The 22,959-nt window shown below is 40.3% G+C and overlaps 1 protein-coding gene across 5 annotated transcripts in view; it reads left to right on the top strand.

The window, feature by feature from the left end:
- The window catches only part of rfx1b (regulatory factor X, 1b (influences HLA class II expression)), a 30,971-nt gene extending 16,155 nt beyond the window's left edge, over nucleotides 1–14,816 (top strand). For all 5 annotated transcript variants that reach the window (XM_017723926.2, XM_017723923.2, XM_017723925.2 and 2 more), the window contains 12 exons: nucleotides 51–232; nucleotides 1,793–1,912; nucleotides 3,165–3,286; nucleotides 3,905–4,023; nucleotides 4,515–4,621; nucleotides 5,056–5,207; nucleotides 7,351–7,448; nucleotides 8,323–8,472; nucleotides 9,132–9,340; nucleotides 9,520–9,673; nucleotides 11,762–11,807; nucleotides 13,429–14,816. In XM_017723926.2, the coding sequence (XP_017579415.1) occupies nucleotides 51–232; nucleotides 1,793–1,912; nucleotides 3,165–3,286; nucleotides 3,905–4,023; nucleotides 4,515–4,621; nucleotides 5,056–5,207; nucleotides 7,351–7,448; nucleotides 8,323–8,472; nucleotides 9,132–9,340; nucleotides 9,520–9,673; nucleotides 11,762–11,807; nucleotides 13,429–13,568 (1,599 nt within the window). In that variant the 3' untranslated portion in view covers nucleotides 13,569–14,816. The remainder of the gene's footprint in view (nucleotides 1–50; nucleotides 233–1,792; nucleotides 1,913–3,164; nucleotides 3,287–3,904; nucleotides 4,024–4,514; nucleotides 4,622–5,055; nucleotides 5,208–7,350; nucleotides 7,449–8,322; nucleotides 8,473–9,131; nucleotides 9,341–9,519; nucleotides 9,674–11,761; nucleotides 11,808–13,428) is intronic.
- The last annotated feature ends 8,143 nt before the right edge of the window (nucleotides 14,817–22,959 follow it).

Raw genomic sequence — 22,959 nt, 5'->3', positions numbered from 1 at the left:
GGTAAAATAGAAAAAGTAAATGAACTTGTTTGTGTCTCTCTGTCTTTCAGTTGCAGTGGTTGTTTGATAATTATGAAACGGCTGAAGGAGTCAGTCTTCCTCGCTGCACTCTGTACTGTCACTACCTGCTGCACTGTCAGGAGGCCAAGCTGGAGCCCGTTAACGCAGCATCTTTCGGCAAGCTCATCCGATCTGTCTTCATGGGCTTACGCACTAGACGCCTGGGGACCAGGTACACACACACACACACACACACACACACACATCAGAGTTTCATCTAGGAGAGTTTTAGTGCCGGTCATAGTGCCTGTAAATGATCGTCAGACAAGTAAAACCACGTCTATATTAGTGTTGTGCAAAATCTACAGCTGTCACCTGTGGCATATTCCCCAACAGCTTAACTCTTTGCTAATGAGAACATATTGTTGGTATGTAGCCAAGCTAAAACTTTACCTGAGCCCTGCTACATAACATTGACATAACCATGTCATGGCAGGTATTATGTCCAGTGATGTATCAGTGTCATGTTACCATTATTGGTTATTTACCGTATTTGATTACGTCATTAAGAAGACCAAGCAAAATAAACCAGGATGACCACGAGAAAAAGACGGAAAGATATGTCGACAATTTAGGTGGAGTCTCCAGAAAACACTACAAGAAGAATAGCTAGATTGGCGGACTGCACTGTATAGCACGCATTTCTTCAGAGTTCTGAAAATTTCAGTGTGTGAGATTTTACAAAAAACTAATGACAGTGGCTACCAACACTGCCAGAGCTCTTAAACAGTACACGCACACACATGCATACAGTTTGGTTGTTATTCGCCACCTTCTCATTAGAATTATTAGCAGTTCTACTGAAGTGCCTTAAACGTAGAATAATTTATAAAAGTTGGTGAATATGAAGCCAACATTAGCTTACTTCATTAAATACATTACTTTACCTCAATATACTTTTTACTCAGTTTACCTCAGTAAATGCTCCTTAATCAACAAATACCTCAAACCTTTGCTTGGAAATGTTTACTGAGCAGCTAACAAGCAGCATAGCAAAGCTCAACGTGTCTCACTGGTTGATCTAACACTGCGTCCCAAACCACGCAGTTCTCTACTTGACCTGCTATGCTAATTAGATCACTTCTGATGGTATGTGCGCTATTTTTATACACTACTTAGTTTGCTGGTTTGTGGTTTGGGAAGGGGTGCTAGTAATGCAGCAGGGAATCTCAGCTGTTCAATTTTCAGCTTTCCTTTGTTATGATTACAGCAGCAAATCAAATAAAATCAAAGCAACACGTCCAAATATATCAGTTAATATGCTTTAAAAGTGATTAAAAGTTTTTTTACTGCCTTTGCTGGATTGGTTATGGCTTTGTTGTCTCACTATAAACAGCTGTAGCACTGCTGAGTGAATTTGATGTTACCTACCGAAGTGGTGGCAGCGCGTCTGTGACGCCAGTGTTGTCATGACAGATGTCATAGTGTTTGATGTCATGATGTCATAGTGTTTGATGTCACGATGGCAAAATAGATTGCATTTAATAAAAATTAGCAAGCCATTCTGTGCACTTTTAAACTAGTAGTCACAAGAGAATGAATTCCAAACGGGCTGTTTTTTGCTGTTCAGTTTCCATATATGGATTGTATGGACTGGACTAGTGAATGGTAACATGTGACATTAAGCTCATGTTTTTAAAGTGGGGAAAATTGGTTTTTCTAAGATATGGGCTCTTTAAACTGGATTCTGTGTCAAACAAAACAACTCCAAATGTGTTTATGTGCGTTTCAGAGGGAACTCCAAGTACCACTACTATGGGCTTCGGATCAAGAGCAGCTCCCCCCTGCACAGGCTAATGGAGGACCAGCAGTACCTGGCCATGAGACAGCAGCCCTTCTCCCATAAGCACAAGTATGTGTGTGACTGAACAGTGGAGTCCATTTTTCATTTATCTGCATAATGATTTGAGTGAAAAGTGGAATCTTTGAAATTTGACCATGAATTTCAGAATTTCTCAGTATTTAGTGGGTCCCCTTTTTACTTTAATGATCGTGTGCAGTCAACACATCTACAAGTTTGTGCGAAAGCTGATGAGTAGGTCAAATCCATTGGAGAGTTGTCTGAATAGAAGCTTTGATGGAGGGCACAAGACTAAAAACAACTAAGGACTATAGCATTAACATTAACACTGAGCACGTTAAGGGCAAATTTGCAGGAATTTGAATAGTGATGTAATAATAGTGCGGAATAATTCTTCTTTGTTTTAGTATTCATAACTTTTCTTTGTTTCCGATTTTTAAGAATTCTTCAACTTTCAAGCTTAAATGTCCGCATGTTCTCAGTTGTTTGGACTACACTGTATATAGTCTTATGCTTGCTGAATTTCATTTGATGACACCATTGTAGTGTCTGAATGACTGGAAAGTGACCAAACGTTACTGAGTGTTTGAGAAAAGCACAAAGTACAAACATGAGATGGAAAGGGTTCAAAATGCAGTCACAATATTCAATGCAAACAAGTTTGACTGTTGGCCATTTTGACCTTTTTGCTGCTTTTTGGTGTGTTAAATAGGAATTTTACAACAATTTTACAAAAGGAATTTAAACAAAGTCCTTCAGAGTGTTTTGATGTGAAATGGTTAATTGTAGAGGTACTTACAGACTCGGATTTCTTTACAGTGGTGCTGATAGGAACCAGGGGTTGCAATGTCTATAACACAAATATAGCCATTCTATTTAAAACCACCAGTGAACCTACATAATTTTGATAATAGTAAAACAGTAGTAGGTCTGAAAAAGTAAGTTCTATTCAGGGACCATTTAGCCTGCATGTACCTCTTCACCATAAATGAATTTAGAATTTTTAAAAATCTGTTTTAGGCCAAAATCTTCTCAAAGCTACCCTAAAACAGTTTCTCAGACATTCGCATATTCATATCGGTTTCGTGTAATACTTTTCTGTTTTGATGTCATAATAATTTAATTGTTTAATTGCATAGTAAAAATATAGAAATTTTGGTGGGGTTCCCGTTTTTCAGTCTTTTGTGCTAGGAGCTGAAACAGAGCAGATATGGACTGGACTGGAGCTGAAGGACTGCATTTTTAATGTGGTTGAACAGGGACTGCTTGACTCAGTTTGATTGACATGTTTCCTCTTTTGCAGATTAAAGCCAGTGCAGAAAGTTGAAGGAATGACCAACGGCATGGCAATGGGGGTTGGCTCAGGACAGGGGGCGGGGCTGGTTGACATCAGCTCTCAAGTTCAGCACTATCAGCAGTTTTTAGGTAAAGCACTCACACCTAAACTCACACAAATTACATTTTGAAATGACCATGATGCCTAAAGTAAAACTCAAGAGTATACAGGACTGTTCAAAAGTTTGGACACACTTAACCCATTACATGGCCGTGCTGGCAGGCCCAAGGACTACATATCCAAGTCACAACTGAGAAACTTTATTGTTTTTTTCATAAATATATGGCCATTTTGAATTTGATGGCAACAACATGTTCCAAAAAAGTTGGGACAGAGGTATTTTTACTACTGTGTTTCATCCCCTCTTCTTTATATATATATATATATATATATATATATATATATATATATATATATATATATACAGCATTCAGCATTGAAGCATTCAGCTGAGTGGTCTTTAGCCTGGTGGACACAGTGTCCATGATGCAGGGATGAACTGTTTTCACAGACACTGGTTTTCAAATATAACAACGTGTTTTTAAGCATTACATAAATGTGCCGGCCTTTTTCAATGAAATATAGGGTTTAAATGATTTGCACATCTTTGCATTTTGTTTTTATTTATATTTTTCACAGCTTCCCAACGTTTTTTGGAAATGGGGTTGTAAATGATAAAATGAATAATCTCTCTTTCTCTTATTCAGAGGCATCCCGTTCTCTGCCAGAATTTCCAGATATTGATCTCCAAGGGAAGCCTCTGCCAGATGGAATTCTTCCAGAGCACATTCGGGCGTTCCAGCAGCTGTACAGAGAACACTGCGAGGTAGAACCATGCTCCAAGTGTGTGTGTGTGTGTGTCTGTGTGTGTCTGTGTGTGTCTGTGTGTGTCTGTGTGTGTCTGTGTGTGTCTGTGTGTGTGTGTGGAGTATCTGCCCATGGCTGAGTGTGTGAGCGTGCATGTGTACTTACAGTACCATGCAAAAATCAGAGACTACCCTTTATTTATTTAGTTTCCAGTCAAAATAGTGAATAGGTACATGTTAGGAAAAAGTCAGGAAACAAAGAAGGAAACAGACATTCAGCAGAAATTTACCTAAAAGACTCAACAACTAAATATAATATCACACTTTATAGTATTTAGTGTGCCCACATAGGCAGGTGGTTGTTAGGTATCCACTTTCTCTGGAGCTTTTAATCATTGTTATAAACTCCAGTTTTGGAAACTCCTGGTTTCTTACATTATTAACTTTATAGCTTAATGGTAGTTATGACTGAAATTGAGTGAAACTGAAAGCTTTTATGTGTGTGCTTTAGGCTATAGTGGATGTGATGGTGAACCTGCAGTTTACTCTGGTAGAGACTCTGTGGAAGAGCTTCTGGAGATTTACTGAGGGCCCAAACAATGACATGGATATGGATCTGTGAGTGCATCACACAGCCACACACAGTATTACTGCAACTAACAATTTTTAATATAATTTTTTTTTAATATAATCACAGTTACTGTATTAACTGTTACATGATTTATTGACTAATCTTGCTATTACGTCTTTTTCGGTTCTTCTCTCTTTGCCACCGCAATCATTCAAAGTTGCTTATGTGCTGAATTATGTTATTTATAGAACTGTAAACTAATAGAAGCCACGTCAGAAGCCATATTATCATATTTTTACTTTTATATTTTGTTGACAACATATGAACTTTCTAGTCTATAATCCTCTATAATGTTCCACTGATTGTTACAAGACGTGCATGTATACTCTGATGATGTTCATACTGGGTTTTCTGTGCTGGACGTTTGTATTATTATATATCAATATCAATATTATATATCAATCTGGTTTGTGTTGTGTAGTCATGGGGAATCAGAGAAACGGTTGCCGAAGGTGTGTTTGGTGCTGCTGTGTAAATATGAGCCTGTTTTGCGCTGGAGCCGCAACTGTGACAACACCCTCTACCAAACTCTAGTGGAAATCCTAATTCCTGATGTCCTCAGACCCATACCCAGTGAGTTACACAGCTCTACACAACTCTACACAGATCTAAACTACTCTACACAGCTCTACACAACATTACACAGTACTACATAACTCCCACTACCAGACTGTAGTGGAAATCCTCATTCCTGATTTTCCTCAGACCTATACCCAGTGAGTTACACAGCTCTACACAACTCTACACAGATCTAAACTACTTTACACAGCTCTACACAACATTACACAGTACTACATAACTCCCACTACCAGACTCTAGTGGAAATCCTCATTCCTGATTTTCCTCAGACCTATACCCAGTGAGTTATGTAGCTCTACAAAACTCTACACAGATCTATACAACTCTACACAACATTACACGGCACTACATAACTCCCTCTACCAGACTGTAGCGGAAATCCTCATTCTTGACGTCCTCAGACCCATGCCCACTGAGACACACAGCTCTATACAACACTACCGAACTCCTTTAGTAGTTTTCAGTTCATCCGTGACATCCTCAGACACATACCCAGCGAGTTACACAATTTTACACAATTCTACACAGTTCTACACAACACTACAAAACTTACCAGAACTCACTCTACCATACTTGAGTAGAAAGCTTCATCCCTGACATCCTCAGATTTAGTTATTTACATAACTCTACACAATTCTGTACGGTTATACACAAGACTGCACAAATCTACACAACTCCTTCTACCAGAATTTGGTTGAAATCCTCATCACTGACATCCTCACATAACCCATGAGTTATGAGTTACTCTACAAAAGTCTGCATAACTCAACACAAGACTGCGTAACTCTACACAAGACTGCGTACCATTACACAAAACTACATAACTCTACACAAAACTACATAACTCTACACAAGACTGCGTACCTTTACACAAGACTACATAACTCTACACAAGACTGCGCAACTCTACACAAGACTGCGTAACTCTACACAAGACTGCGTACCTTTACACAAGACTACATAACTCTACACAAGACTGCGTACCTTTACACAAGACTGCCTAACTCTACACAAGACTGCGTACCTTTACACCAGACTACGTAACTCTACACAAGACTGCGTAACTCTACACAAGACTGCGTACCTTTACACAAGACTACATAACTCTACACAAGATTGTGTACCTTTACACCAGACTGCGTAACTCTACACAAGACTGCGTAACTCTACACAAGACTGCGTACCTTTACACCAGACTACATAACTCTACACAAGATTGTGTACCTTTACACCAGACTGCGTACCTTTACACAAGACTACATAACTCTACACAAGACTGCGTAACTCTACACAAGACTACATAACTCTACACAAGACTGCGTACCTTTACACCAGACTGCGTAACTCTACACAAGACTGCGTACCTTTACACAAGACTGCATAACTCTACACAAGACTGCGTAACTCTACACAAGACTGCGTAACTCTACACAAGACTGCGTACCTTTACACAAGACTGCGTAACTCTACACAAGACTACATAACTCTACACAAGACTGCGTACCTTTACACAAGACTGCATAACTCTACACAAGACTGCGTACCTTTACACCAGACTGCGTAACTCTACACAAGACTGCGTAACTCTACACAAGACTGCGTACCTTTACACAAGACTGCGTAACTCTACACAAGACTACATAACTCTACACAAGACTGCGTACCTTTACACCAGACTGCGTAACTCTACACAAGACTGCGTAACTCTACACAAGATTGCGTACCTTTACACAAGACTGCGTAACTCTACACAAGACTACATAACTCTACACAAGACTGCGTAACTCTACACAAGACTGCGTACCTTTACACCAGACTGCGTACCTTTACACCAGACTGCGTAACTCGACACCAGACTGCGTACCTTTACACCAGACTGCGTAACTCGACACCAGACTGCGTACCTTTACACCAGACTGCGTAACTCGACACCAGACTGCGTAACTCTACACCAGACTGCGTAACTCTACGCAGCTGTCCAATACTATGCAAGTATATATGGCCCTACTAGAGTCGTACGTAACTCTGCATAACTTTGTGCAGTTCTCTCTGAAACGTTGCACATTAAAGAATTATGAGTCCTCTAATAATTTCTCTTGTAGTGGATCAGTAAACAGTGTGTTCTGTGTTTCCTCAGGTGCCTTAACCCAAGCTATCCGAAACTGTGCTAAGAGCTTAGAGAATTGGCTCACCAGCGCCATGATGATCATACCAGAGGAGATGGTCCGAATCAAGGTCAGTCAGACACGCGCACACACACACACTCACACACAGAGGGTTCAAATTGAGGGACCTCCCTTAAGAGTAAAAGGACCAACCATATTTGAACTTGAGAAGGTCTCTTAAGCAAAAAAAAACCTCGAAGGCTGAAGATGTCCGTTGCCACGAAGGGGTAGCATTTTCCTGCAGCCGAACATCACCAGTCCAGGCAGCCTCATAGCTGCAGTGCAGCGTTACCCAAGCGGCTGACCTGAGAGGCCTTGTAGCTGTGGCGTAGCACTGCTCATGCAGCCTCACAGCTGTAGTGCAGTGTCAACCAAGCAGCCAGCCCAGGTCATGCAATGTCACATTGTTTAGGTCCCCAGTCCAGAGAGCTCTGCAGCCACTCCGCAGCGTCACCCAAGTGACCGGTCCAGGCTGCATAATAGCTGCCATGCAGCATCACACAAACTGCAAAATGAATTCCCTCATATGAGGTGACCGTCTTCTTTTCTTCATTTGCATCACGTTTAGTATTAGACTCCTCCCACAGGATAAACTCTAACCTCGCTTAGCCCCAGTTCAGAACAGAACTGTACAAAAAACTGGCTTGGAATTGAAGACAGTTGAGGACGTCTCAGACTGCAAAGAAACTTCAGACACTTTTGACTTTAAGTCAGCAGCAGCCATGAACACAGAGAAACAATATGCTAGCAAATAAGTTTTATTGGAGTTTTATTTTATATAACTATACAATATACAGGTCTCCTCATAGTCGAGCTTTCCGCTAGGGGATCCCCACAAACCTTGTACACAAAATTGAAATACAACCAAAATACACCCACATGCCCACTTGCCCTCATACACAACATACACAAACAGGTTTCGTATGTCCGTTGTGTGTTTGTAGGTTGTGTGTGCAGGAGCATTTGCACAGACTCTGCGCAGATACACTTCTCTGAATCACCTGGCCCAGGCTGCCCGAGCTGTGCTGCAGAACTCAGCCCAAATCACCCAGATGCTCAATGACCTCAACAGAGTGGACTTCACTAACGTACAGGTATATATACACATACACACTCATGGATACTCATATATACTCATATAACATTACCATTCAAAAGTTCACAAGTGGAGGTTTCAGTTACACAAAACATATTGCATAAACATTAATTCTAGTATACAAACATTATTCTAGTTTACAGGTTTATAGGAAATTCTTTAATTTTAGATAATAAATGAAGCTCCAGATGATTCTGAAATGTATAAAATTAATGAGACTATTATAATACAGTGACCATTGGAATGAAGTTCTGATCAAATTTAGATCCATAGATCTAATTATTACATTAATATCCAAAACAAGGTTATAATAAAATTAATATTCAAAATGGTCCTTTAATAAAATTAACATCCTCAGTGAAGTCCTAATAAAATTACTATCCAGAATGAGGTTCTAACAAAATTACAGAATGAGGATGCTAAAATTAATATCAAGAGTAAAGTTCTAATAACGTGAATATCTAGAACAAATTTCCAATACAAGTAATATTTAGAATTAAGTTAAAATCAAGTAATAAAGTGAAGTAATAATTTTAATATCTAGAATGCTTCATGAAGTTTGTCAAGTCTGCATGCCTATAGCTGCCCCCCCGCTCCTCACCCTTCACTGTGTGTGTGTGTGTGTGTGTGTGTGTGTGTGTGTGTGTGTGTGCACAGGAGCAGGCATCGTGGGTGTGCGTGTGTGATGAGCGGATGGTGCAGCAGATTGAGCAGGACTTTAAGATGACCCTGCAGCAGCAGAAGTCTTTGGAGCAGTGGGCAGCTTGGCTGGATGGAGTCGTCTCCCAGGTCCTAAAGCCCTACAGCTCTAGTCCAGGATTTCCCAAAGCTGCCAAACTCTTTCTGCTTAAGTGGAGCTTCTACAGGTCAGCACAGCTGAATTTAATCCTGTGACAACAAAAGATCCTTTCGATCAACATTTGCTGAGTTTACTGCTTTGTGCTAACGTGATGTTTTAAGCACTTACTTACTGTGAGCCACACATTGAGATTTAATGTTTCTCTCTGGTAAGCCCTACTCTGTAAACCCCCTTTGTTCTCTGTAGCTCTATGGTGATCAGGGATCTGACCCTGCGCAGTGCAGCCAGTTTCGGCTCTTTCCATCTCATCCGCCTGCTCTATGATGAGTACATGTATTACCTGGTGGAACACAGGGTGGCCCAGGCCAAAGGAGAAACGCCTATCGCTGTAATGGGAGAGGTACACAAACCGTCTTTCTCAAATACAGACGTCTACACATAAACCACACTGTACGCATGTACAGCATGTAAACATTGTAGATCTTAAGGCTGGGCAAATGGCAAATACAGTAGCACGATACCTCAAGACAATATTACGATTTGCACCAGCAGATCAGAAGTGCTATATAAGGATGTGAAAAATAAACTATTTAGAAACAGGACCCAAAAAAATGATAACGTTACATCATAATGAGCTAACATCCAATCAGCTACTTGTTTCTGTGCAGTTTATGCAGCTACTACACATTGAATGTTGTTTTCAGGCTCTGTATAATTAGTCTTTATAAGATATACACGGTTTTTCCAAAATGTTCTAGAATAAAGAAGTGTCCGTCAGGGAAGCAGTGTTCCTCAGGGAAGCAGTGTTCCTCAGGGAAGCAGTGTTCCTCAGTGAAGCAGTGTCCCTCAGTGAAGCAGTGTCCCTCAGTGAAGCAGTGTCCCTCAGTGAAGCAGTGTCCCTCAGTGAAGCAGTGTCCCTCAGTGAAGCAGTGTTCCTCAGTGAAGCAGGGAAACAGTGTTCATCAGTGAAGCAGTGTTCCTCAGTGAAGCAGGGAAGCAGTGTCCATCAGGGAAGCAGTGTCCATCAGGGAAGCAGTGTCCATCAGGGAAGCAGTGTCCATCAGGGAAGCAGTGTCCATCAGGGAAGCAGTGTCCATCAGGGAAGCAGGGAAGCAGTGTCCATCAGGGAAGCAGTGTTCCTCAGTGAAGCAGTGTCCCTCAGTGAAGCAGGGAAGCAGTGTTCCTCAGTGAAGCAGTGTTCCTCAGTGAAGCAGTGTTCCTCAGTGAAGCAGTGTTCCTCAGTGAAGCAGTGTCCCTCAGTGAAGCAGGGAAGCAGTGTTCATCAGTGAAGCAGTGTTCCTCAGTGAAGCAGTGAAGCAGTGTTCCTCAGTGAAGCAGGGAAGCAGTGTTCATCAGTGAAGCAGTGTTCATCAGTGAAGCAGTGTTCATCAGTGAAGCAGTGTTCATCAGTGAAGCAGTGTTCCTCAGTGAAGCAGTGTTCCTCAGTGAAGCAGTGAAGCAGTGTTCCTCAGTGAAGCAGGGAAGCAGTGTTCATCAGTGAAGCAGTGTTCATCAGTGAAGCAGTGTTCATCAGTGAAGCAGTGTTCATCAGTGAAGCAGTGTTCATCAGTGAAGCAGTGTTCCTCAGTGAAGCAGTGAAGCAGTGTTCCTCAGTGAAGCAGTGTTCCTCAGTGAAGCAGTGTTCCTCAGTGAAGCAGTGTTCCTCAGTGAAGCAGTGTTCCTCAGTGAAGCAGGGAAGCAGTGTTCATCAGTGAAGCAGTGTTCCTCGGGGAAGCAGTGTTCCTCGGGGAAGCAGTGTTCCTCGGGGAAGCAGTGTTCCTCGGGGAAGCAGTGTTCCTCGGGGAAGCAGTGTTCCTCGGGGAAGCAGTGTCCATCAGGGAAGCAGGGAAGCAGTGTTCCTCGGGGAAGCAGTGTCCATCAGGGAAGCAGGGAAGCAGTGTTCCTCGGGGAAGCAGTGTTCCTCGGGGAAGCAGTGTTCTATAAAGCGGTGCTCTAGAACAGAGTAGTGCTCTAAAGCAGTGTCCTAGAATAAAGCTGTTTTAAAGTAAAGCAGGATTCTAGAAAGAAGCATTGTTCTAGAAGTACTGATGGCACCCAGGATATAGTCTGTTTAGTAAATTGTAGATCAGTGTCACTGTAAATTATAAATGATTACTCATATAAAAGATATTTATCATGATAACAATATATTGTCACGTCACATGATTCTAGTAGATCTTACACAGCCACTATTAGTGAGTTAGCACGTTAGTTGTTTACTTTGAATCCGTATTCAGTTACTGTGCATGTGTGATTCGCTTTTTTACTTTTCTTCAATAAACCCGCAGAGTTAATAGTACACAAAAGTGGTTATATTTAATATTTGTAAGAGTAAGAGCATTGTTACATCAGGTCTGTTCAGTGTTACGCATACGTATAAAAATCATAGACTGATCTGAGATCAGCACCCAAATCTGAGATGTTGTATAAATATCGTCTGTTTCTAGGAAGTGTGTGTTTGTTTTTAATGTTTTTTTTTATTGGTCAGCTTTCCAGCCTGAGTCGGAATATGGATGCATCAGACGTAGAGAAAGGTAACTCGTCTCCAGCTTTTCACTGTCATCCTCCTCTCCTCCACTTCTCAGCACATTTATGACTATATAATACAAATATTGGCTTCATTTAGGCCACAGAGAACACAAGTAGATGCCTTTCTAGCACGAGATTAATATAACCTGGGGTTATATTACCATATTCCATGGTTTGTTTTATGGCACAGGAATGATATAACCTGGGATTATTTCTATAGTTAATTTTATGGCCTAGGATTATTATGATTTTAGATTATTTCTACAGTTCATTTTATACTATGAGATTAATATAACATGGGGTCATTTCTGCAATTTGTTTTACATTTACATTTACAGCATTTAGCAGACGCTCTTATCCAGAGCGACTTACAAGAAGTGCTTTGTCTGTCTAGAGAAAGTCGTTTTGCTAGTTACCAATAGGTTAGAGAGAAAGACAGTCCTGAGCTCAGATACTGCTAGAAACTAAACGTCACTGCAGACACCAAGAGAAAAAGGAGCAGAGTTGAAAACAGAACTCTGTGCCATTCAATGCAATCGGTCTTCAGTCTACGTTTGAAGACAGCAAGAGGCTCTGCTGTTCGGACAGCCAGTGGGAGTTCATTCCACCACTTGGGTGCCAGTACAGAGAACATTCTCGACGCTTGTCTTCCATGCGCATTGAAGGATGGCGGGTCAAGCCGAGCTGTACTCGAAGCTCGAAGGGCTTGTTGTACAGTTCGAGATTTCACCATTGCCATCACGTAGGCAGGGGCTGGTCCATTTTTGGCTTTGTAGGCCAGCATTAGGGTTTTAAATCTGATGCGTGCAGCTTTTTTAAAGGACAAGATTAATATAACCTGGGATTGTATTTATAGAGTGCTTTATAGCATGGGATTAATAAAAATCTGGATTATAACATGGGATTAATATAACCTGGGGTTATTTCTACACTTTATTTTAAAGCACAAGATCAGTACAACCTGAGTTTATTTCAATGGGCTGTTTTATAGCATGAGATTAATAATAATAATCTGGATTATAACATGGGATTATTATAACCTGGGGTTATTTCTACACTTTATTTTAAAGCACAAGATCAGTACAACCTGAGTTTATTTCAATGGGCTGTTTTATAGCATGAGATTAATAATAATAATCTGGATTATAACATGGGATTACTATAACCTGGGGACATTTCTACACTTTATTTTAAAGCACAAGATTAGTACAACCTGGGCTTATTTCAATAGACTGTTAAATGGCATGAGATTAATAATAATAATCTGGATTATAACATGGGATTACTATAACCTGGGGTCATTTCTACACTTTATTTTAAAGCACAAGATCAGTACAACCTGAGCTTATTTCCATACATTGTTTTATAGCATGAGATTAATAATAATCTGGATTAATATAAAATGAGATCATTTTTACACGTTATTTTACTTTTTCTATTTACTTTTTTACAATCTGGGTTTATTTCACTACACTGTTTTATAGCATGAGATTAATAATAATCTGGATTATAGCATAAGATTAATATAACCTGTTTTTTTTTTGTACAGTGTATTTTAAAGCACATTATTATGGAAGCATGATGCTGGAAAAGTATGTATAAGAGCTTGTGCGTTCCTCCTTGCAGAAGAGGAGGAAGAGGAGGAGGACGAGAGCGACGAAGATCAGATGTGCGTTATGGCCGACTCGGCTGCTGTGGCGGAGGAGTCTCTGGAGCCGCCCACCAAACTGGCCAGAACGGACCCCTTCAACAGCGCACACAACTAAAGCACACATTCAGCTCCGCACACGACCATCACACACAAACACACACATTTACATCTCTAACCCACTTATACAGACAGAACTAACACACACACATGGCTTTTTTATTAGGTATTCTTAGTGCCATGCAGTCATCTGCCTTATCCTTTACCAAACTACTCTATTGCCTCTATACGATAGTGTAATGTATTGATGTTTAATGCCTTAAATTGATTTCAGTGATAATGCCTTAAGTATACACATAGCCCATTTGTGTGATAGCGTTTACAGTATAAATATTATACATAGAGAGTGACTGTGTATGTCAGGGTGTGTTTATGTTTGCGTATGGGCAAAGAAGCACTTTTCACTGTCAGAAACAACAGGCAGAAAATGTAAAAGTGAGGCAAGACGCTAAACAGAAACAGCGTCACTCCCACTGTAACATTTCTGACTGGAAAAGAAATCAGATTTTAATCAGATGAGTCACACAACCAAGTCATGCTAACTAAGATACTGTAATGGTCACTGTGCACTTAGCAGGCTGTCATCCAGCTCATGCGGCCATCACAGTCATCTGCTCTTTGTGGTTCGGTGGAGAAATGGTGCACCGAGGCGCTTGTGCTTTATGGCTTATTGTAAACACAAGCTTTGCTCATACAGTTGGATAAAAAGTTTGAAGTCCCCATATGAAATGGCATGTTTTGTTAATTTTCTAAGTAAAAAATGTTGGGAAATTTTATTGCAGTTAAAAAAAACCAAAACAAAACAAACGTGTACATTCAAAGTGGAAATAAACACTGCTTGTTTATTTCCTTGTTGGAAGTGTTAAAGCTGGAGCTACAAGTTCGGATAAGCCCCTTTTTTGTTTGGTGTCTTGGCTCCACCCTGATGGGCTGACCTGCAGATCGAAGCCTGAAACCGAAAGCAGCTGAAAGCAGCTGAAAGCAGCTCGCTTCCTTTTCTGTTGTTGTGCTTTTCTCTAGATTTTATTTTCTGTTTCTCAAAGCGGAATAAGACATTTTAGTCCCTTTTATATCTTCTGCTGTTTCTGACAATGAAAACGAGAAATGCCTTGTTTTTTTCCCCATTCCCCATGTTTGGATTTTGAAACGAGAATCAGAACCTCCCCCCCATTTTTTTCAATTTCTGCTTTCATTTTTTTTTCATTTCTGTCACTGGAATGAAAATAAAATGAGCAAAAATGAGCACCAGTGATGATGATGGTGATTTTCCTGAATAACAGGAAAAAGGAATAGCAAAAATAAATAAATAAATAAAAACACAGCCGCCCACAATCAAAGAAGAAAACATTATTTTTGTTATCTCTCTCACTCTTTTCCATCAGTCGTCATGTCTTTTTTTCATTGCTTTGCACTGCCTTGATTTGCTTTTTCACTTTTTCACAAGAAACGGTGTCATGACTTCATGCACACGATGCCGTCTGTAGCTTTCATGCGTTTTTGGCTGAAGCGCTCCACACTAAGCGTTCCCGGTGGGGCTGAGTAGAACTAATTATTTGGATACTTTCAGTATCAAGATCTAAATTTTAACACCGATTCCTGAACGTACTGTACTTTTTTTCAGTACCTTTGTTTTAAATTACAGACCAAGAGTGGGCGTGGCTTTAACCATAAACGAGTGTGGTATATTTATTAAAATAATAATCAAGAAGCGCTGATGTTAGAAACATGCATTAGAGACTATTCTATATATTCTATTTAAAAGCACTGAACAGCTTGATGCTGTTTTTGGGTCAGACTTTTTAGTGAGATCAGATTATTTTCAGTGAATTGATTCCTTTAAATTCATCATGTGAAGTCTGACTGTTCTTATCTGTTCAGCAGCACAAATTTGTGTATAATTTTGCTTCCCCTACGTTCATCTTAATAGTACTTTATAATAGGACTTATTGGTTTGTTGTGCAGCAGAACAGCACATATTAGACAAATGAATACACAGGTGTATATTATAGTCAGAATATTATGGTCAGAGTGCCGCTGTGTTTAGCATCTCAACCATTTGCTTGCAAATGTTTGGAAACGGAAAGGAGTGAATCTTTCAGTGTAGCGATTTTAAAAAAACTACCCGAAACTTTTGTGCCATTTTTTAAAATATAGACTATTAGTTTAGCCTTATTGACGCTCCGCCCACACAAGCCTTCTTTCATAGTTACTGTTGCTGGGTTGCATGAGTGTTTACAAAATTCTGTTCAACCTAAAGAGAAACTGTAGCTCAAAACTCAGTTTTTTACTTTGTTCACCCCAAAAACATCCATTCAAAAAAACGCGCAGGGCACGAATGAGCAAGTCTACAACATCACGGAAAATCATGTAGTGTGAAATACGGTGGAGCCCAGATTTCTGAGACCACATCGAATTTTCTTTCATTTGAGCTGGAAGTAAAAAAGAAAAAGTTTTTGAAATTTTAAATAAAGTTACGACAAGTAGAAAGCAGATTGTGCATTTTTCCTTGGACCCCATAGACCCTGTGCAGATTTCTAACGGCGGTCTCCTGCATTTTTTTGCATTTTATATTTTTCCCTGAGGCCCAGTTTTAACTTTTGTGGGATTTTTCGTTTCCACATGACCATTTTCAGCTTCTCTTAATCCCGTAGAAGTAAACTGGCTGTTTTAGTTAATTCTCCCCTCAAGACTGATAAATTATCTCTATGTAAATGATCTCTTAAATTATCTCTGTTCTGATTGGATCCCCCGTACTGTGACACATTCAAAAAGTAGTCCGGGCTTTTTCCCCTTTAACTTTAGCGTGAGTGGCTGAGGCTAAACTGCTGTAGGATGAATAGGCAGATATATGTAAATGGGTGTGTCCTAATTCAGGGGCTGCATCCTACGGTGTGTCTGTCGAGGGACGTGATCTACGAATGTGTGTCCTTCGAAGGATGTGGTCTACAAAGGTGTGTCCTTCAAAGGATGTGGTCTACAAATGCGTGTCCTTCGAAGGATGTGGTCTACGAATGCGTGTCCTTCGAAGGACGTGGTCTACGAAAGTGTGTCCTTTAAAGGATGTGGTTTACGAAGGTGTGTCCTTTGAAGGAAGTGGGCTACAAAGGCTTGTCCTTCAAAGGATGTGGTCTACGAAGGTGCGTCCTTCGAAGGACGTGGTCTATGAAGGTGTGTCCTTTGAAGGCTGTGAAGACACGAAGGCTGAACTGTAACGAGATGGTCTGCTCTACAGCGGATCTTCTGTTTGCGTCACAGCACCGCTGTGGTTGGTTGCCATGGAAAAGAAGAACATATTTCTCGACCGCGTATGAAGGAGCCTTTGATAGCCTAGTCGCACCGCTGTGAAACAATTGTCCTTCAAATGCAGCCTCTGAAGGACGCAGCCCCTAAATTGGGACACGGCTCATGTGTTGGGTTTTGTGACATCACAGAAACAATGAGCTCTTTTTGCACTTTTGAAACTTTAGCAATGTTTACATACAATAACAGACTGTCATTTTCAAAAAGGAGAGGAAAACGTGGTTCTAAACGTTGAAACTCTGTTCAAAGTGTTGCGCTTGTAAAATATCATTTGAACACTGTTCAATTAGAAAACTAAACAGTAGAGTGGTCTCAGACTTGTGGACCCCACTGTATTTGGTGAACTGTTGGAATGCGTAGCTTTAAAGTGGGGGAGCAACTTTCTAGCACTGTAATCTGAGAGAAGACGCTGCTTTAGAGATTTGGGATTTGACTAATGAAGAACTTCTTGCTTCTTAGGCTGCCATGGCAACCATCCTCCCACAAACCCAGTCACATGTGGAGGCTAATCATTTTAGTATGAAATACGAAGAAACAAGTATAAAGGTGTTCAGACTGTGTACATAGCAGCGTAAACAGTTTCGTTCGTGCTTCGTTCTCTTTCTTTTTCATTTGAGCTCTTTGATAAAGAAAAAACAACCTGTTGCTTAGCAACACCGCATTGCTCCACTCTTTATAAAGCCAAAAAACTCCCAAAATAAGACAAAACATTTGTGTATAATAGCAAAGCATTTGCTTTACGTTTTTTTTTTCTTCTTCTTTGCATTATTTTGCCAGAAGAGAGATTAACGCTTTATGCTCAGTGTATAGCTTGGTTGCATTGATTTGTGCCTTTGGAGAAAAACCTCTGAATGGAGGGATCATTAAATGTGTGAATAAATGAGGACGTACACTTTTTATGGTGCTTATTTGTGCTTTGGCATACAAAACAAGGATGCTAGTGACTTTAGACCAAACATAAGCTATGCAGTAGTAATAGAACGGTCCCAGGATTCACACTTTAAACCATCTGTCTTTTTACTCTGCTCATTTATCCATGTATTTTATGTTTTCTGCAGAAAAAAAACCCATAAAGCATCCATTCTTCATGAGCATGATGCACTTTCACTTTCTCAAACACACTGACACCCGATAGGCTGCAGTTAAAGGGGACTTCCACTGATTTTTACTTCTTTTTTTTCTTATTATTTCTGCATAATGCCCTTGTCCAGACGTAAACAAAGTCATTCAGAGTGGTTTGGTGTGATATTTAATCGTAGAGAAACTAACAGACTCCCATGTCTTTACAGTGGTGCTGATGGGAACCAGGGAATCTATTAGAAAACAGTGTCTCAGGCATCGGGCAGTGCACTCATAACCATTTCATGTAATAACTTGCTGTGATGGAGCTTTGAGAGTCGTTAAACTCTTCAGACGCCCGGTTCCTATCACCACCACTGTGAACCATTCTGACTGGTTTCCTCCGAGCCCTTTAATTATGCAGAAATGTTGAGCTAATCGGTTGAATCCTCTGTCAAAAAGACAGTTTGAGCCATTTCCACACATACACAGTCAGACGCACCCTTGATGATCCTGCAAAACACTGAACAACCAAACATTTAATTCCAGCTCTCGTGATCAAGACTAGCCAGCAGATACGTACCTTTATCATAGTCCTCGTACGGCCTTTCTCCTGCAAACCTGTTTCTAATGGCAGCTCTAATAGCCGTTTAGCAGCTATTCTCTTGTGGCTTATTTCTGATTGGTCAGTGATTTTAGTCATGTGGCCAATCAAGAGTGCTGGGTTGGATTAATGTACACCTTTAGAACGTTCTGCTTTTTGCTGTTCTGGTTGTATTTATAAATAACTTTGTGACTGATGTCCTATAAGGGTTAACCTGAATCGTGTCACTTCTCTCGACAGTAACTCTGTTAGAAATACATCATTTTAATGATATATTGTTTATACCAGTACAGCCTTATTTGGAGTGTATCCGTAGGTTTCAATGTGGGAGAAATCGGTATTTAGGTATTATTGTATAACAGATTGTAATTAAAGGGGGAAAAACGTTGACCTTTGTGTCTCTTTTCTTCAACAGGCTGTGTCAGTCAATTTTAGTTGAATGTTTCCCATTTCTAAGTATATCCTGGCTTAACCTCTTATTCTACAGGGTATATTTTGGTTTGTCCATCTGAATTTAAATGAGCAAATGATAGTGGAAATTATTCAGTAACAGCATGAAATAAATGAAAAAGTAAAAGTTCCCTTCAAATGAACAGAAAATGTGTTTTATGATCTACACATAATGCTATATGTTTACAATTTACTGCTAAAAGCCAAAAATCTCAGACACTCTGTGTTATTTTATAAAAATTACAGAGCAGATCACTGAAAAGATGCCGTCTGTTTATAGTGTATAGCCCAGAATTGTGGAAAAATGGGTCAACTTTCAGTAGGAAAAAAAAAAAGTTCAGCTTCTTTTATTATAGGGGTATAAAATGACCGTCTATTTGTCTGGAAAGAGCAGTTAACAGTTAAACACGTCTCAGAAATAGGTAATACGATGTAGGGGAGAGTGGGGCACAATAACATGAGGTAAAAACTAACATCCTTTTTAAAAGCTAGTTAAACGGGTTTAAGTGAAACCCCTGTCTTGTATTTCCATAACGGGTTCACCCTGAAGACTGTTATTGCACCATAAAAGTAACTTTTTTTTCATCTTAAGCATTTCTGGTTACTGAACTGTGTGTTTAGGTGCAGTGTGTAAGATTTAGGGGGATCTATTAGCAGAAATGGAGTATAGTATATAAAACCATGTTTTCATTTCCCTTCATATCAACACTGGCTGCGTTTACATGCAAAGATATTTGCCAGTCTGACATTCCTGATTATAGATGGTGTTTATTTGCTCACTCTACTTAACAATCGGGTGGAAAATCTCTGTTTACGTTCACGCTACAAGTACTCAGATCCAAAATGACATGCATGCGTAGAGAACCACTTAGTTTAGACGTCACCATGACAACAAGCATCACGTGAGTCCAGTCAGAGTGAGATGAGCAGCAGTGAGCAGTGCTTGTGTTTTTTAACTGCTGTGAAATGATGTCAGACTCAGGAAAACGTCCTTCACATGTCCTTATTAAAGAAGACAGAGAGGAAGACGTGTTCTGAGACACATATGCAGGACATCCATCCCACCACTGTCATTTTTTAAAATAATTTTTTTTAACCCGATTTTCTCCCCAATTTAGTCATCTCCAATTCCACCCACTAGTTAGGACTCCCCCAATCACACGATGCTATCAATGTTAGGAGGTTGAAGGCAGCACAGGCTTCCTCCGAGTCCTGTGAAACCAAACACTTCTTCTTTTCAAACTGCCGCTCACGCAACGTTACTGGACAGATGAACGCGCTCGGAGGAAAGAGCCAACCACCAGATCTGTTACGTCAGCTAACAGACGATAGCGCTGACTAGTATCGCGTAGAGTGATGGGGGGTAGAAGGGGGACCATCCTACCCACCCAGAGACAGCGAGGCCAATTGTGCTCTCTTGGACTCCTGGGTACGGACAGCTGTAGCATCACCACATCTCCTGATGACTCGGCCAACGCGATTATGCCACTCGAGAACCCTTCAAACACCGTCGTTTAAAGATCAGAGCATAAACGGCCACTTTCTGCTCTGCCACGTATGAACTTTCACTATGACGCGACGCGCGTGATCAGAACGTACCTATTTATTTCTCTTTTATTCCCGGGCCAACATCCCATGACCACACCACCTCCCTTTCCACTTCGTTATTAATGTCACAACTCATCGTTTATTAATGATCATACAGATATAAGGTGATGTGGCACCACTACCACCCAATACCCCTCCAAACCCCACCCCCCACACCCTCACCCACCCCCTGCTTTGAGTAAAACAAAAAACAAAAATAACAGACAAAAAAGAAGAAGTAAAGAGAAAGGATGAAATAACAATAATAGTAATAATAATAAGAATGATAACACTTAACAATGGACAAACTGGAAATACAGGACAGACAAACGCAAACACTTAACAAAACAATAAACAAAGCAGTAACGCCCCCTTTCTCTCTCTTTTATTTATTTATTTATTTAATATGTAATCATAACATGGATAGTTGTCAAATCCTGTGTAGGGGTTTTAACCCTTTCCTCGTGAGTGTGGAGAGAGAAATCAGCTATGACTATATTGTAAAAATTGTGACCAGGTTTCCTCGAAAGATTTTGTGTTATTTTTGAAATTTGCTGTAAGTCTCTCCAGGTTGCAGTGATCCGTGAGGAGGTCAAGCCAAAGCTTTATTGAAATTTTGTTTCTGTCCTTCCAGTTCAGCAGTATAACTTTTTTGGCAATGGTAAGTGATATGAATATAAAGGATCTAATGAACTGAATGTGACAACTATCTGGTATACTGTACTGTATTTTTCTTTGATGTCATCAAAGGCCATGAGCAAGCCATCAGAGAACAGCTGTGCCAGGCTGGTTATTCCTCTCTGTTTCCAGGATGAGAATATAACAGGTTTGTTATTCATTAAAAACGGGATTATTCCGTAGAGGAGTATGACCGGAGGGAGAGTGGCTGTAAGAATTTTGTTTGAATTCCACCACGCGTTCAGGGTGGTGCTTATTTTACTGTATTTATACATTATTTATTTAATTTTTTTATAGTTTTGTCTATGAATGGAATATTGTTAATGTCCAGTTCTTGAATTAAACTTTCCTCAATATCTTGGGTTGGTTTGAGCTACTTGTCCAATGTGTAAAGCAATTGATGTGATAGAAAGTAGTGGTAGAAATTTGGGGCTCCAAGTCCTCCAAGATGTTTCGGTTTCTGGAGGGTAGCTAACTTGATTCGAGTCTTTTGGTGCTTCCAATAGAACTTAGTAATTGCATTGTCAAGAAAGGAGAACCAGCCTGATGGTGGGGTAACAGGGGTCATAGAGAACAGATCACTGATTTTAGGAAGGATATTCATTTTAACTGCTGATATTCGGCCAATTAGAGTTAATGGTAGTTTATTCCACCTTTGTAGATTTTCATACGATATATCAGACGATACTTTCAGACGATATATCATAGACCTCGTCATCCCAGTTGAATTTACTTAGCGGCAGAAACTCAGATTTGGACCAAATTAATGGAAAAGCCAGACACCCTGCTGTACTTATTTATCAGATCATGAACTGACGGAAGGGACAGTGAGGGGTTAGTAATATATAGTAAAACATCGTCTGCATATAGGCTGATTTTATGGCGGTATGACTTTGACTCTATACCTGAGATTTTATTGCACTGTCTGATAGAAGCAGCCAAGGGTTCAGTAAAAAGACAAAACAAGATCAGAACGTACTTAAACTTTCCGACGGGGAATCTAATCGGATACAGGCACTTGCATGGTATTGTTCTTTATTTAACAGATGATTTACAGGATTCCCCACCTTGATCAATCAGACAGAAAGTGTATTCTAAATGGCGTCAATCGGACTAGTCTACTCCGTTTGAGGCTTTTACATGGACATATTCTATTCCGATTGAGGCATTAGCCAGATTATTATTAATGGATTATTAGGCTGCATATAAACGTGGCTCCTGGGAGGGAGTCTTTCAAAAGAGCCATCGTGTTTGTACAGCAGCCCAGAACAGACAGATCAAACAGTGGCTCTAGAGAGCGCCTTTCGAGTTTTAAAAAGCAGCAGTTTAATCTGGTGGCAGTATAGAAACAGTTGGACGATGGAGAAAGAAGAATCAATGCCTGCTGCTGCTGCTGGCCACCCAAATTGTGTTGTGAGAGGTTTGAGAACCCAAATGTTGACGAATGGAGGACCATACTTGTTATTTAGCACAAGAAAAAGCAAACGAGGAAGAAACTTCATCACCAAAAAAGCGGAAACCTGACAGCCACTATATAATACATGCTTGGAAAGGGAGGGGTGACGAAGGTGGACTCTGTTGGTTGCAATCTGCACTATCACCATCTAGATGCCACTACAACCTCACACACTGTACCTTTAACCGCCCTCTGGTTGCACACCTCACAGTGTGAGCTAGGCAGGCTGAAGTGCAGCCTCCACATCATGAGCTTAGCTTTAACAAGGTGCTACAACTAAGCCCACCAAAGCGAACATCTGTGTTCAGTAAGTTC

This window comes from Pygocentrus nattereri, chromosome 12 (assembly GCF_015220715.1).
Source record: "Pygocentrus nattereri isolate fPygNat1 chromosome 12, fPygNat1.pri, whole genome shotgun sequence".
Lineage (NCBI taxonomy): Eukaryota > Metazoa > Chordata > Actinopteri > Characiformes > Serrasalmidae > Pygocentrus > Pygocentrus nattereri.
This window is presented reverse-complemented; position numbering and strand designations above follow the sequence as displayed.